We start from the raw sequence: 13,412 nt of genomic DNA on the forward strand, positions 1-13,412 counted from the left end.
TGAGTAATACATAGACTAAGATACAATAGAATAGGATAGAATACAGTATATATATATATGAGATGAGTAATACATAGACAGATACAGTAGAATAGGATAGAATACAGTATATACATATGAGATGAGTAATACATAGACTAAGATACAGTAGAATAGGATAGAATACAGTATATACATATGAGATGAGTAATGCATAGACTAAGATACAGTAGAATAGGATAGAATACAGTATATACATATGAGATGAGTAATGCCAGATATGTAAACATGCAGGAGATCCACGAAGGAAAGACAGTGATGGTGCTCATTGACGTTGTTGCAAATGGAGGGTAAAATGGTAAAACGTTTGAGTTCATTTTGTCCTGACATGGTCACTTTGTCTACTGTTTATTGCCACGTTGGGATGCAACCTTTGTTGTCATTTTTTAAACATTTTTTATCATTTTACCCCCGTTTTTTCTCCCCAATTTCGATCTTGTCTCATCGCTGCAACTCCCCAATGGGCTCAGGAGGCGAAGGTCGAGTCATGCGTCCTCTGAAACATGACCCGTCAAACCGCGCTTCTTAACACCCGCCCGCTTAACCCGGAAGCCAGCTGCACCAATGTGTAGGAGGAAACACCGGGCGACGCTTGGCCAATTGTGTGCCGCCCTATGGAACTCCCGATCACGGCAGGTTGTGGGATCGAACCCGGGTGACGCCTCTAGTGACGCCTCTAGCACTGCCATGCAGTACCTTAGACTGCTGCACCACTCGGGTGTATAGTGACACCTCTAACACTGTGATCTAGTACCTTAGACCGCTGCACCACTCTGGTCTATAGTGACACCTCTAACACTGTGATCTAGTACCTTAGACTGCTGCACCACTCGGGTCTATAGTGACACCTCTAACCCTGTGATCTAGTACCTTAGACTGCTGCACCACTCGGGTCTATAGTGACACCTCTAACACTGTGATACAGTACCTTAGACTGCTGCACCACTCGGGTCTATAGTGACACCTCTAACACTGTGATCTAGTACCTTAGACCGCTGCACCACTCTGGTCTATAGTGACACCTCTAACACTGTGATACAGTACCTTAGACTGCTGCACCACTCGGGTCTATAGTGACACCTCTAACACTGTGATACAGTACCTTAGACTGCTGCACCACTCGGGTCTATAGTGACACCTCTAACACTGTGATCTATTACCTTAGACTGCTGCACCACTCGGGTCTATAGTGACACCTCTAACACTGTGATACAGTACCTTAGACTGCTGCACCACTCGGGTTTATAGTGACACCTCTAACACTGTGATACAGTACCTTAGACTGCTGCACCACTCGGGCATAACCTTTTTTTAACAAATTCTGATGGTTGTTAAAAATGGAATTTTGACATTATTACCGTTATATCAACACACTCAACACTCCCAACACCCCCAACTATAATTCTCTTTGGCACTGTAGACATCTAGTGACCACTTGATTCCATGTGACCAAACATTTCTGAGGCTGAGTCTCAAATAGTGGCCTGTTCCTTTTAATAGCCGGGCAATAGCACACATAGCAAATACATTTTGGGTCTGAATTAAAGGAGCTACAATTATAGTTTAATTACATGTTTTAAATAAAATGTCCATAATATCTGCATTAATACGATCGAGCTACAAAAATCTCTGAAACTGGAAACACTTATCTCCCTCACTAGCTTTAAGCACCAGCTGTCAGAGCAGCTCACAGATTACTGCACCTGAACATAGCCCATCTATAATTTAGCCCAAACAACTACCTCTTTCCCTACTGTATTTATTTAGCTCCTTTGCACCCCTTTATTTCTATCTCTACTTTGCACATTCTTCCACTGCAAATCTACCATTCCAGTGTTTTACTTGCTATATTGTATTTACTTCGCCACCATGGCCTTTTTTTTGCATTCACCTCCCTTATCTCACCTCACTTGCTCACATTGTATATAGACTTATTTTTCTACTGTATTATTGACTGTATGTTTGTTTTACTCCATGTGTAACTCTGTGTTGTTGTATGTGTCGAACTGCTTTGTTTTATCTTGGCCAGGTCGCAGTTGTAAATGAGAACTTGTTCTCAACTGGCCGACCTGGTTAAATAAAGGGGAAATAAATAACACATAATAATACAAAAATGTAGCAGCAGTATAGACCTAGACTGTTCATTATATACATCTACATGATGTATTGTTACACATTTACATTTACATTTAAGTCATTTAGCAGACGCTCTTATCCAGAGCGACACCATGTAGGAGCAGTATAGACCTAGTCTGTTCATTATATACATCTACATGATGTATTGTTACACCATGTAGGAGCAGTATGGACCTAGTCTGTTCATTATATACATCTACATGATGTATTGTTACACCATGTAGGAGCAGTATAGACCTAGTCTGTTCATTATATACATTTACATAGACCTACAGTAGCTAGCTGCTAATTTAGATGTAGTATAACTTAATGAAACTGCCTTAAATGTGCTGTAGTAAACATTTTTTATCCGCACTAATCAATCAACACATTCCTGTCTTTGTATGTCTCAATATAATAGTATTATTTAATTAAATCCATTTACAATAATCTTTGTCTGAAAATAAAATATTTCTCTCAACTGCGTTTCCCCTCCAGTCAGCGATGTGCGTCTTTCAGGCGTCGCTGCCAGCGTGACGTATAATCTAGTGGACGGTTCTTCATAAACTGCTCGTCAACCACCTCGGTAGCTTGCTAGCCAACATAGCCGAAAGATTCAAGCTATTTATACGCTTTCGGTGTATATTAGCTACTGTGTTTTAGACACACTTCTGTCGTATCTACTTGTTAACCTATTTAATTGAATATTACGTTATTTTGTATTAGTCAGCTATAGTAGTTGGCTGGTTAAGTTAGCACTAGCCTAGTCGCTAATGATAGCTAGCTAGCTAACATCTCCGACCATGAGCTCCCTAAACTACTCCCCTCTTGTTAAAGAAGAGGTGATCTGCTGGACGGAGAAAGAAGCTCTGGGGCTGAACTTTGTCGTGAAAGAGGAGAAGGAAGAAGAGGATATCACAGTAAAACAAGAAGTAGAAGGTGAGGCTGTTACAGTGAAAGAAGAAGAGAAAGACGTTTCAGTGAAAGAAGAGGAAGACGCGTTCAGAGTGAAAGAGGAGGAGGATGTTACAGTAAAAGAAGAGGAGGATGTGAAAGAGGAGGATGTTACAGTAAAAGAAGAGGAGGATGCAGTTTTTGGTGTGAAAGAGGAGGAGGGGGAGATGACTGTCACATTGGAGGAAGAAGAGGAGGTTGGAGATCTGTTTAACCCCAGTAAGTACCGCCTCTGCAGTCGTTGAACCAATATGCAGTAAAGGGGTTCTACACTTTAATGTTGTTCTGTAGGAATGGCTGAAGCTACACTGTAACGTGTAGAACATCAAGAGTGGACCATCAACAAAATGTTAACAATTGATCAAATGCATCCAATGACAATACCTGAAATACTGTAGTCCTCAATATCTCCTATTAGATTAGCCCAATATGTAGTCTTAAAGGGGCAATCAGCAGTTGTTACATCCATTTTGGGACTTATACATTAATGATATGTACCCATTGTTTCTTGAAGAAATCACTTATAAATGCCTCATGAGCTTAGTTCAACTGTCGTACCCCATCAGAACCCAAAATATGAGCTTTATTTACTCCAATGTTTGTCAGTAAATATAAACAAACACGGTATATCCTCAAAACATGGTTAAAACTATCATGTTGATATCATGGATGGTTGCATTTCTTCAGCCCCATCCCTCAGCTTTTTACCGAAACGGGCAGGGAGTACGCTTTGTTATTGTTTCTACTGCTGATTCTCTGCCCCCGTTACTCCTCAAAATAATTTCACATAATACTTTCATATCACATAACAATTATTTCACACAATACTTTCATATCACATCAAAATAATTTTAAATACTTTAACATCAAAATAATTTCACACAATACTTTCATATCACATCTAAATAGGTAACCAGTCTGTATAGATAGATAGCTAAGTGAATTAAATATCATCAGCTGTCTAACTTCATATTAGCTAGCTATCTATTTATCACTGTAAAAAACAAACTCCAAATGCATTTGTAGGTAGCTAGCTAACAGCCATGGAGGGTGAAAGGATAGCAGCCCCAACTGTCAGTGAGAGAGGAGGCTATTCTGGATAGGGCAGGTACTTTTGTGTAGTTCCTGTCCCTAGAAGTGAGGACGGCGATAATAGTAACATAATATTCAGTGTGGTGTAATTTGACTATAATGAAGTGTGTTTCTTGTGAGGTTTTCTGTCCTCAGATAAAGAGCGCTATGAAAGCCAGTCTACATATGAAGAGGTCCCAATGGAGAGCAGTGGTTCTCAGTCCTGGGGACTCAGAGGCACATTGTTGTTTTTGCCTCAGCACTGCACAGCTGATTCAAATGATCAACTCATCATCAAGCTTCAAGTGGTATTTATGTATTCATTTGTGATGCCGTCCTTGATATGATCCTGTTATTGTCACATGCTACACATGTACATATGTGTGCCCATGCATCTATCAATCCAATGTTATCATGATTTGTTATCAGGAATATTATACTTTAGTAATCCACAATGACCTGGTGATGTAACAGTCTAATAATTACATTGTCTTCCATATTCCTACAGATACCTTGTAACTGGAGATTCCTTCAAAACGATTGCCTACAGTTACCGTGTAGGGCACTGCAAGGTTGGGTGACCAGGGTCATCTGGGACTGCCTCCTGGAGGAATTCAGATGTGTGAAGGCTACCTGTGTCCTGCGTAACTTCATGAGGATGAACACGAGGACCAGGAGGGGATCTGCAGCTCGCCGCCGTGTCCCAGAGGAGGAGTCTGCTGCTCTGCAGGATGTTTCAAGGATGGGGTCCAACAACGCAGCAAGAGAGGCAATCCGTGTGCAGGAGATCTTCACCTCCTACATCTTCAAAGAGGGTGCTGTTCCCTGGCAACACCATGCTGTTCCCTGGCAACACCATAGACTACACTATGCACAACCAAAGGCTCTTTTAAGAGGGTGCTGTGCCCTGGCAACACCATAGACTACACTATAGACTACACTATGCACAACCAAAGGCTCTTTTAAGAGGGTGCTGTTCCCTGGCAACACCATAGACTACACTATGCACAACCAAAGGCTCTTTTAAGAGGGTGCTGTTCCCTAGCAACACCATAGACTACACTATGCACAACCAAAGGCTCTTATAAGAGGGTGCTGTTCCCTGGCAACACCATAGACTACACTATGCACAACCAAAGGCTCTTTTAAGAGGGTGCTGTTCCCTGGCAACACCATAGACTACACTATGCACAACCAAAGGCTCTTTTAAGAGGGTGCTGTTCCCTGGCAACACCATAGACTACACTATGCACAACCAAAGGCTCTTATAAGATGGTGCTGTTCCCTGGCAACACCATAGACTACACTATGCACAACCAAAGGCTCTTTTAAGAGCCATTCACATTGCAATAAGAGTATTCTTCCATTTACTTAGCTATGTCAACTGCAGTTATTCAATTCACAGTTTCTCTCCCTTTAACTGTGGCTCCTTCCACCTTCAACAAATAGGCAAGAGGGCCAGCCATGGAGAATAGTAAGACACTTCGTTATTTCTATAACTACGCTATATTGTTTGTCCTTGTGGGTCCGTTCATGTTTTTCAGCATAAAGTACTCTGCAGCCACTTAGTGTGGTGTGGACACCAGGTGAGGCCACACACAGATTCCTGTTGAACACTGTGGCTTTAACTACCTTATTTTCTCAATAACAGTCTCTCTCCTTCACTTCATCCCTCTCTCCTCTTCCCCCTAAATCCTCTAGGTTATATCAGCTGTGTCGGTGAACCCCTCCTGCATCTGAACTGGCTACATAGAGGGCACAGCATGATCAGAGGTGAGAGGTCACTTGGTCAGGACAACAGGAAGTATTATAAAGAGATGCTTTACATTGAAATACAGAGAGAAGCAGTAGTCCCAGAGTTAATGATCCCAGGTCAGTTTATATTATACAGGAAGTATTATTAAAGAGATGCTTTACATTGAAATACAGATAGATGCAGTAGTCCCAGAGTTAATGATCCCAGGTCAGTTTATATTATACAGGAAGTATTATTAAAGAGATGCGGTCTGAACTTAATGATGCTAGAGCCCCAACTAGAAAAATCTTGGGTCAACCAAGAGTCAAAATCATTGTCTGTGGTTAATCTACATTTAATCTAAATGAAAATGATACAAATCTAAAAGTAACTTTTATTGCCATTGCCAACTATGTAAAAATAGTCTACATAAAGCCAACAAATAAAAACATTGCAGCCTGCAGGTAGAAAATATACTATAAATCACATTTTCTGCACATGGCCTGTCTACAACGCACTTTTATTTTTTTATTTTTTTATTTTTTTTATTTCACCTTTATTTAACCAGGTAGGCTAGTTGAGAACAAGTTCTCATTTGCAACTGCGACCTGGCCAAGATAAAGCATAGCAGTGTGAACAGACAACACAGAGTTACACATGGAGTAAACAATAAACAAGTCAATAACATGGTAGAAAAAAGGAGAATCTATATACAATGTGTGCAAAAGGCATGAGGTAGGCAATAAATCGAATAATTACAATTTAGCAGATTAACACTGGAGTGATAAATCATCAGATGATCATGTGCAAGAAGAGATACTGGTGTGCAAAAGAGCAGAAAAGTAAATAAATAAAAGCAGTATGGGGGGTGAGGTAGGTGAGGTAGGTAAATTGGGTGGGTAGTTTACAGATGGACTATGTACAGCTGCAGCGATCGGTTAGCTGCTCGGATAGCAGATTTTTAAAGTTGTTGAGGGAGATAAAAGTCTCCAACTTCAGAGATTTTTGCAATTCGTTCCAGTCGCAGGCAGCAGAGAACTGGAAGGAAAGGCGTCCAAATGAGGTTTTGGCTTTAGGGATGATCAGTGAGATACACCTGCTGGAGCGCGTGCTGCGGGTGGGTGTAGCCATCGTGACCAGTGAACTGAGATAAGGTGGCACTTTACCTAGCATAGCCTTGTAGATGACCTGGAGCCAGTGGGTCTGACGACGAACATGTAGCGAGGGCCAGCCGACTAGGGCATACAGGTCGCAGTGGTGGGTCGTATAAGGTGCTTTAGTAACAAAACGAATGGCACTGTGATAAACTGCATCCAGTTTGCTGAGTAGAGTGTTGGAAGCTATTTTGTAGATGACATCGCCGAAGTCGAGGATCGGTAGGATAGTCAGTTTTACTAGGGTAAGTTTGGCGGCGTGAGTGAAGGAGGCTTTGTTGCGGAATAGAAAGCCGACTCTAGATTTGATTTTGGATTGGAGATGTTTGATATGAGTCTGGAAGGAGAGTTTGCAGTCTAGCCAGACACCTAGGTACTTATAGATGTCCACATATTCTAGGTCGGAACCGTCCAGGGTGGTGATGCTAGTCGGGCGTGCGGGTGCAGGCAGCGAACGGTTGAAAAGCATACATTTGGTTTTACTAGCGTTTAAGAGCAGTTGGAGGCCACGGAAGGAGTGTTGTATGGCATTGAAGCTCGTTTGGAGGTTAGATAGCACAGTGTCCAAGGAAGGGCCGGAAGTATATAGAATGGTGTCGTCTGCGTAGAGGTGGATCAGGGAATCGCCCGCAGCAAGAGCAACATCATTGATGTATACAGAGAAAAGAGTCGGCCCGAGAATTGAACCCTGTGGTACCCCCATAGAGACTGCCAGAGGACCGGACAACATGCCCTCCGATTTGACACACTGAACTCTGTCTGCAAAGTAGTTGGTGAACCAGGCAAGGCAGTCATTAGAAAAACCGAGGCTACTGAGTCTGCCGATAAGAATATGGTGATTGACAGAGTCGAAAGCCTTGGCCAGGTCGATGAAGACGGCTGCACAGTAATGTCTTTTATCGATGGCGGTTATGATGTCGTTTAGTACCTTGAGCGTGGCTGAGGTGCACCCGTGACCGGCTCGGAAACCGGATTGCACAGCGGAGAAGGTACGGTGGGATTCGAGATGGTCAGTGATCTGTTTGTTGACTTGGCTTTCGAAGACCTTAGATAGGCAGGGCAGGATGGATATAGGTCTGTAACAGTTTGGGTCCAGGGTGTCTCCCCCTTTGAAGAGGGGGATGACCGCGGCAGCTTTCCAATACTTGGGGATCTCAGATGATACGAAGGAGAGGTAGATTGATGTATACAGAGAAAAACATAGTTGAAACATAGTTGATACAATCAAACTTGTAAAATATTCTAGACCCTCAGTTTCCTGGGACAGACACAGCTGTTGGCTATTTGTGCGAAGAATAAGAAGTAATCAGGTATTTTATGACATTTCCACTGGATCAGAGCATTACATTTTTCCCTTTTATGCCGAGTGGTTATTGAAAGGGCGAGAGCTGGAAATCTTTTATTAAATACTTTGAGGAACTATTGTCATTCGCAATTGATTTTGACTAGACTTTGTTTACTTGCTGTTTGAGGTGAAGAAAAAATGTATTTGAGAAGCTCCACAACTCATTAGTGGTGGTGCGTTAAGACAATAAGAAATACTATCAGTCATCCCCAAATGGGCACATTTATAGGCCTACATTTGTGTGCATGCCAGGTAGACTAGTCCTACTTCTATATGTGTAATCAGGTGTGCGTCCTTACTCAACATCGACAGGAGTGTTTCAAACAAAAGACAATTAATAAATTGACAAAACTGACGCATCTTGTAGGGTCAAGGTCTGGGTGGTCTGCCAGGGGCCGTTTCATTTAGTATCCGTTTGGTTCAGCATGGGGAATGATTTTATTTCCCCATAGTATGTTGTCCCGAAGTTGACTGACTGAAAGGGAGTGTAACTTTGATTATAATTACACTTCCCTGAAGGAGGGAAACGAGGTACAACACCTGTTTACACCACCCGCCCTTTCCTGGGTCTGTGAAGAGCGGTATTAAATTGAATATGACCTAATGTTCGTATTTCTGTGTTTATTACATTATAGTTAAGTCTATGATTTGATATTTGATAGAGCAGTCTAACTGCAGTCTAACTGCAGTCTAACTGAGCAGTCTAACTGGGCGGTGGTAGGCAGCAGCAGGCTCGTAAGCATTCATTCAAATAGCACTTCCCTGCGTTTGCCAGCAGCTCTTCGCAATTCTTGAAGCACAGCTCTGTTTATGACTTCAAGCCTATCAACTCCCAAGATTAGGCTGGCAATACCAAAGTGCCTATAAGAACATTCGGGGCGGCAGGTAGTTACCAATAATGTGAAAACAAGACAAAATATGACGATTGTTACTATCTTGACTGTCTTAATTGTCAAATTTAATAGACGTCAGTTGTTGTACAACGTCATGGGTACACTCTGGGCATCACCTTTTACCTCAAATAAACAGTGGATTTCTGCTGTTGTGGGCCTTTAACCATCTGTCTGACTTTGTCGTTCACACAGGTGAGAGACGGGACAATCGTGGATCCTCTGGGGAGCCTCAACAATATCATGATGCTGAAGAGGCAGAGAAGAGTCTCTCCACATCAGAACACCAGAAACACCAGCAGAGACCAACAGGGAAGAAATCTAACTGCTGCTCTGACTGTGGGAAAAGATTAAACTCTTCAGTAAAACTTAAAATACACCAGAGAACACACACAGGAGAGAAACCTTATAGCTGTGATCAATGTGGGAAGAGTTTTACTAGATCTGACTCTCTGACTATACACCAAAGAATACACACAGGAGAGAAATCGTAAAGCTGTGATCAATGTGGGAAGAGTTTTACTAGATCTGGCCATCTGACTTTACACCAGAGAACACACACTGGAGATAAACCTTATAGCTGTGATCAATGTGGGAAGAGTTTTACTAGATCTGACTCTCTGACTATACACCAAAGAATACACACAGGAGAGAAAACGTATAGCTTTGATCAATGTGGGAAGAGTTTTTGTCATTCTAGCTCTCTTACAGTGCACCAGAGAATACACACAGGAGAGAAACCTTACAAATGTGATCAATGTGGGAAGAGTTTTGGTCGATCTGGAGAGCTGACAGTGCACAAGAGAATACACACAGGAGAGAAACCTTACAGCTGTGATCAATGTGGGAAGAGTTTTACTACATCTGGCTCTCTGACTTTACACCAGAGAACACACACAGGAGAGAAATCTTATAGCTGTGGTCAATGTGGGAAGAGTTTTAGTACATCTAGCAATCTGACAGTGCACCAGAGATCACACACAGGAGAGAAATCTTATAGGTGTGACCAGAGCTAATCTGATAAAAGATCTCTGACTAAACATCAGAAAATAGATGAAGCAGTTGTTTCATGATGTCAATGAATTAATGTCACAATGTAAAATGTTTTAACATTGTAGTAGGAGTATTTTAATGATGTCACAATGTAGAACCCTAAATGTTTGTTCCCTGTTCTATTGATTTCAACATGATATGGATATTAGCCTCAGGGGGAAAATCCAGGCTCTGAATTGAAAGAGTACTATTTATGAGAGTACACATTATGTACACATTATTCCCAGATTCAGTGTGGTTTTTGAGCTGCTAGTTTTAACAGGACGTGCAACCTCACCTCCCTCCTGTCACACAAATGATTTTAGCATGATATCGATGAGTTATGACAAATTAGTGTTGCGTTCCTTTGTTTAGCGACCCCCTACATTTAAATGCATTCCAACATCACGTACAACCTGATTTCCCCCCTAATCGATATCAGTGATTTATTGCTACTTGTCAAAACAACACTATTTCTGGTGCTTGTGCAGTTTATAAGGAGCTTGTTTAAAAAAAATACAAGAAATATGATTATTGTGGCAGATGTTTGTGTAAATAGCACATGTTATGTTTAGGTTTTCAATTTATCCCAAACTGTTTCTGCATATTGGTTATTGATTTGGACACGTTAAAACTGTGTTTTGACATTGAGGCTATCCCACCTAGCACAATGTAATTGAAAAGACGTTGAAAATAAGACTATGCAATCAAAAAAAAATGTATATATTTTTTATTATACCACGCCTTACCATTAAGTTAATTATTGACAATACATATTAACAAAGGGGTGTCCAATTGGTTTTGATCATTCATATTTACAATTCATGTAACTTTTAGTAATCATAATTATTTATGCAATCAACGGACAATTTTCGGGTATAATTATATTGACATTGTTGCCCTTCTTTTAGAATATCAGGGTTAATTCTCAGATGTGCCAACCCAAATGTACTAGAGCATGACATTGGGGACTGGGCCCCGATCCAACAACATGCCTATCGAGTGAACTCTGAAAAGAGAGAGAAGCTCCGCAGTGATTTGGAAAGTTACTATGGTTATTGCAGGAGTTTCCTCTTGAAATCAGACATGTCCATGGTAAGGACAACTTTGTTGCTGATTGTTTCAAGGGTGGGCAGTCATAGTTTTGCGTTTAGCCATTGCATTGCCATGGATCACAATTTATTTTGACTGCACGGTTTTCCGTATTGGAGATGAGTTTTGTTTGGGCTCGTTCCAAGGGGACGAGAGTTCTAGAAGCTAGTGAGTTTTAGGATTCTATAGAATGAAAAAGAAAAAAATAATACGATTGTATATTATTATTTAGAAATACGTGTTTTTTCTTGTTTTTAATTGTTGACAGCCAGTAGACACTATGTTTATATTGTAGAAGGTGAAGCATTGTAGTTGATTATAATGTGAAATGGAAGTTGTTTTCTGTTGGTGGTGAGCAAACTTGTCCAACAAAAATTATAGGATTTATTTGTTGTCTTAAGGGGAAAGGTGTTCCAGGCTTTTGTTTTTCCATTTATGTTTTGAGGTTGGACTTTAGCACGTATAGCTCGTTAACACGTATAGCTCGTTAGCACGTATAGCTCGTTAGCACGTATAAAAAAAACACCAGTTCTTTTGTTTGCCTCTTCTTGGGCAGATTTAATGGGTCTCATGGTGGGTGACTTTTGTGTCCCAGTTGTTGTTACTAGTCAACTTTCAGTGTACACTGAGAACAAAACTGCAACATTATGTTATAATGCTTTTATTGGATCAAATGGTTGTTTTATGCAACAGAATAGAGGGTTCTTAGAACTATTGTGTCTGTGTGTTCTACTGAGGACGGGCCTCTGGGAGAACACACTGACAGGACATTTACAATGTCTTTTGGGTGATAAAACCTAAAGAGACCGCATTCCAGAGCATGAGTTAATGTTTCTGTTCTATACGGTACCAGGGAGAGATGACCCCAGGGCCAGACCCTGGTCTCTACACAAAGAGTACTGTTTTTACAGCAGATACTGTCTGCTGAGAATTATAAGTATCTCTCATACAAATCTTAACCTTGTGACCCATTCTATACATCTGTTGTTCGTCATGTAGGTTGATAGGGGTGTATCTTGGCTATAAAAGACCTTTGTACTTTTGTCTCGTGGCTCTCAATGAATCATCTGGGGGTGATTCGTCAACCAGCCATCATTATCGTAGAGCACTCAATTGATTCACTTTATATGTGTGCATTGTATTGATCTGCTCCCTTATTATAAAGTGAATAAAGGTTTAGTTTAAGAATAATTCTGACTTGTGTGATAAGTTTCTCTCCTCATTTGATATTAAAGAAATTAACAACCACATTTGGTGATGGGGATGTGAATCTTCACTTGGTGACCGCTTCTGACGACCTGGGTAAATCGTGCACTTGGGATCTCAGGGAAACCACACTTCGGGAATGGAGCAGATGGACCCACCTTTGATCTGAGAGGCAGCGAGCCGAGTGGATACCACATCTCGAACGTAGTTTTAAAAAAAGAATGAGGTGAGCAAAACAAGTGGAGTTTTTATAAAAGCTTTGTAGGCTCTGAGTGTGTATTCCTGTGTGAGGGGGGCTCCTTGGAGGTGTAAACAGCCGAGCCAGCTATCTGTGTGAACTGGATGAAAACTAGAATCTGTGTTTACTAAGACCATGTATGATATAGTATAAGCTAGTAAGGTGCACCTGTAATTATTTTAAACCTGGACCCCATTTTAGAAGTATTGAAAAATGTAAATGTATTAGTTACATTTAAAAAGTTAGTTACAGTTAAATTATCCTAGGAACTAACCATGAGACAGAAATGAGAAAATATTCCTGTAGGTTAAAATATTGTTGAAAAACAACTAATTGATTAGCTATGTTTGGGAAGAGCATTGTGTGACTGCAATATGAGAGTTGTGATTGTGTAAGATTATACGTCACACTGACAGAATCACCTGAAAGACGCACATCGCCATCTGTTGACGGAAGTTGGTATCGCAGTTGAGAAAATACTTTGACAAAAAGCTAAATAGCGACTGCATCTAAAAACCAACGACTCGCTTTGAAAACGGGC

The 13,412-nt window shown here is 41.0% G+C and overlaps 2 protein-coding genes across 2 annotated transcripts in view; one reads left to right on the plus strand and one right to left on the minus strand.

Moving 5' to 3' along the window:
• Positions 1 to 13,412, minus strand: part of LOC139548873 (zinc finger protein 180-like) — a 241,669-nt gene that overhangs the window by 100,519 nt on the left and 127,738 nt on the right. The gene's annotated exons all lie outside the window — the stretch shown is intronic.
• On the plus strand, positions 2,718 to 11,926 carry LOC139549090 (uncharacterized). Its single transcript, XM_071359212.1, has 5 exons — positions 2,718 to 3,327; positions 4,321 to 4,487; positions 4,688 to 4,994; positions 5,881 to 5,952; positions 9,499 to 11,926. The coding sequence occupies exons 1-5, from the start codon at positions 2,958 to 2,960 to the stop codon at positions 9,795 to 9,797; spliced, it is 1,215 nt and encodes a 404-aa protein (XP_071215313.1). The 5' UTR covers positions 2,718 to 2,957; the 3' UTR covers positions 9,798 to 11,926.

The sequence above is a fragment of the Salvelinus alpinus genome, chromosome 2 (genome assembly GCF_045679555.1).
Source record: "Salvelinus alpinus chromosome 2, SLU_Salpinus.1, whole genome shotgun sequence".
Taxonomy (NCBI): Eukaryota; Metazoa; Chordata; class Actinopteri; order Salmoniformes; family Salmonidae; genus Salvelinus; species Salvelinus alpinus.

Excerpts from the sequence above, each read along its gene's own strand:
- LOC139549090 (XM_071359212.1), top strand. The coding sequence starts at position 2,958 with ATGAGCTCCCTAAACTACTCCCCTCTTGTTAAAGAAGAGGTGATCTGC. Across the intron at positions 3,328-4,320 it reads TGGAGATCTGTTTAACCCCA|GTTTTCTGTCCTCAGATAAA; the intron begins GTAAGTACCGCC and ends GTTTCTTGTGAG. Across the intron at positions 5,953-9,498 it reads AGGGCACAGCATGATCAGAG|GTGAGAGACGGGACAATCGT; the intron begins GTGAGAGGTCAC and ends TCGTTCACACAG.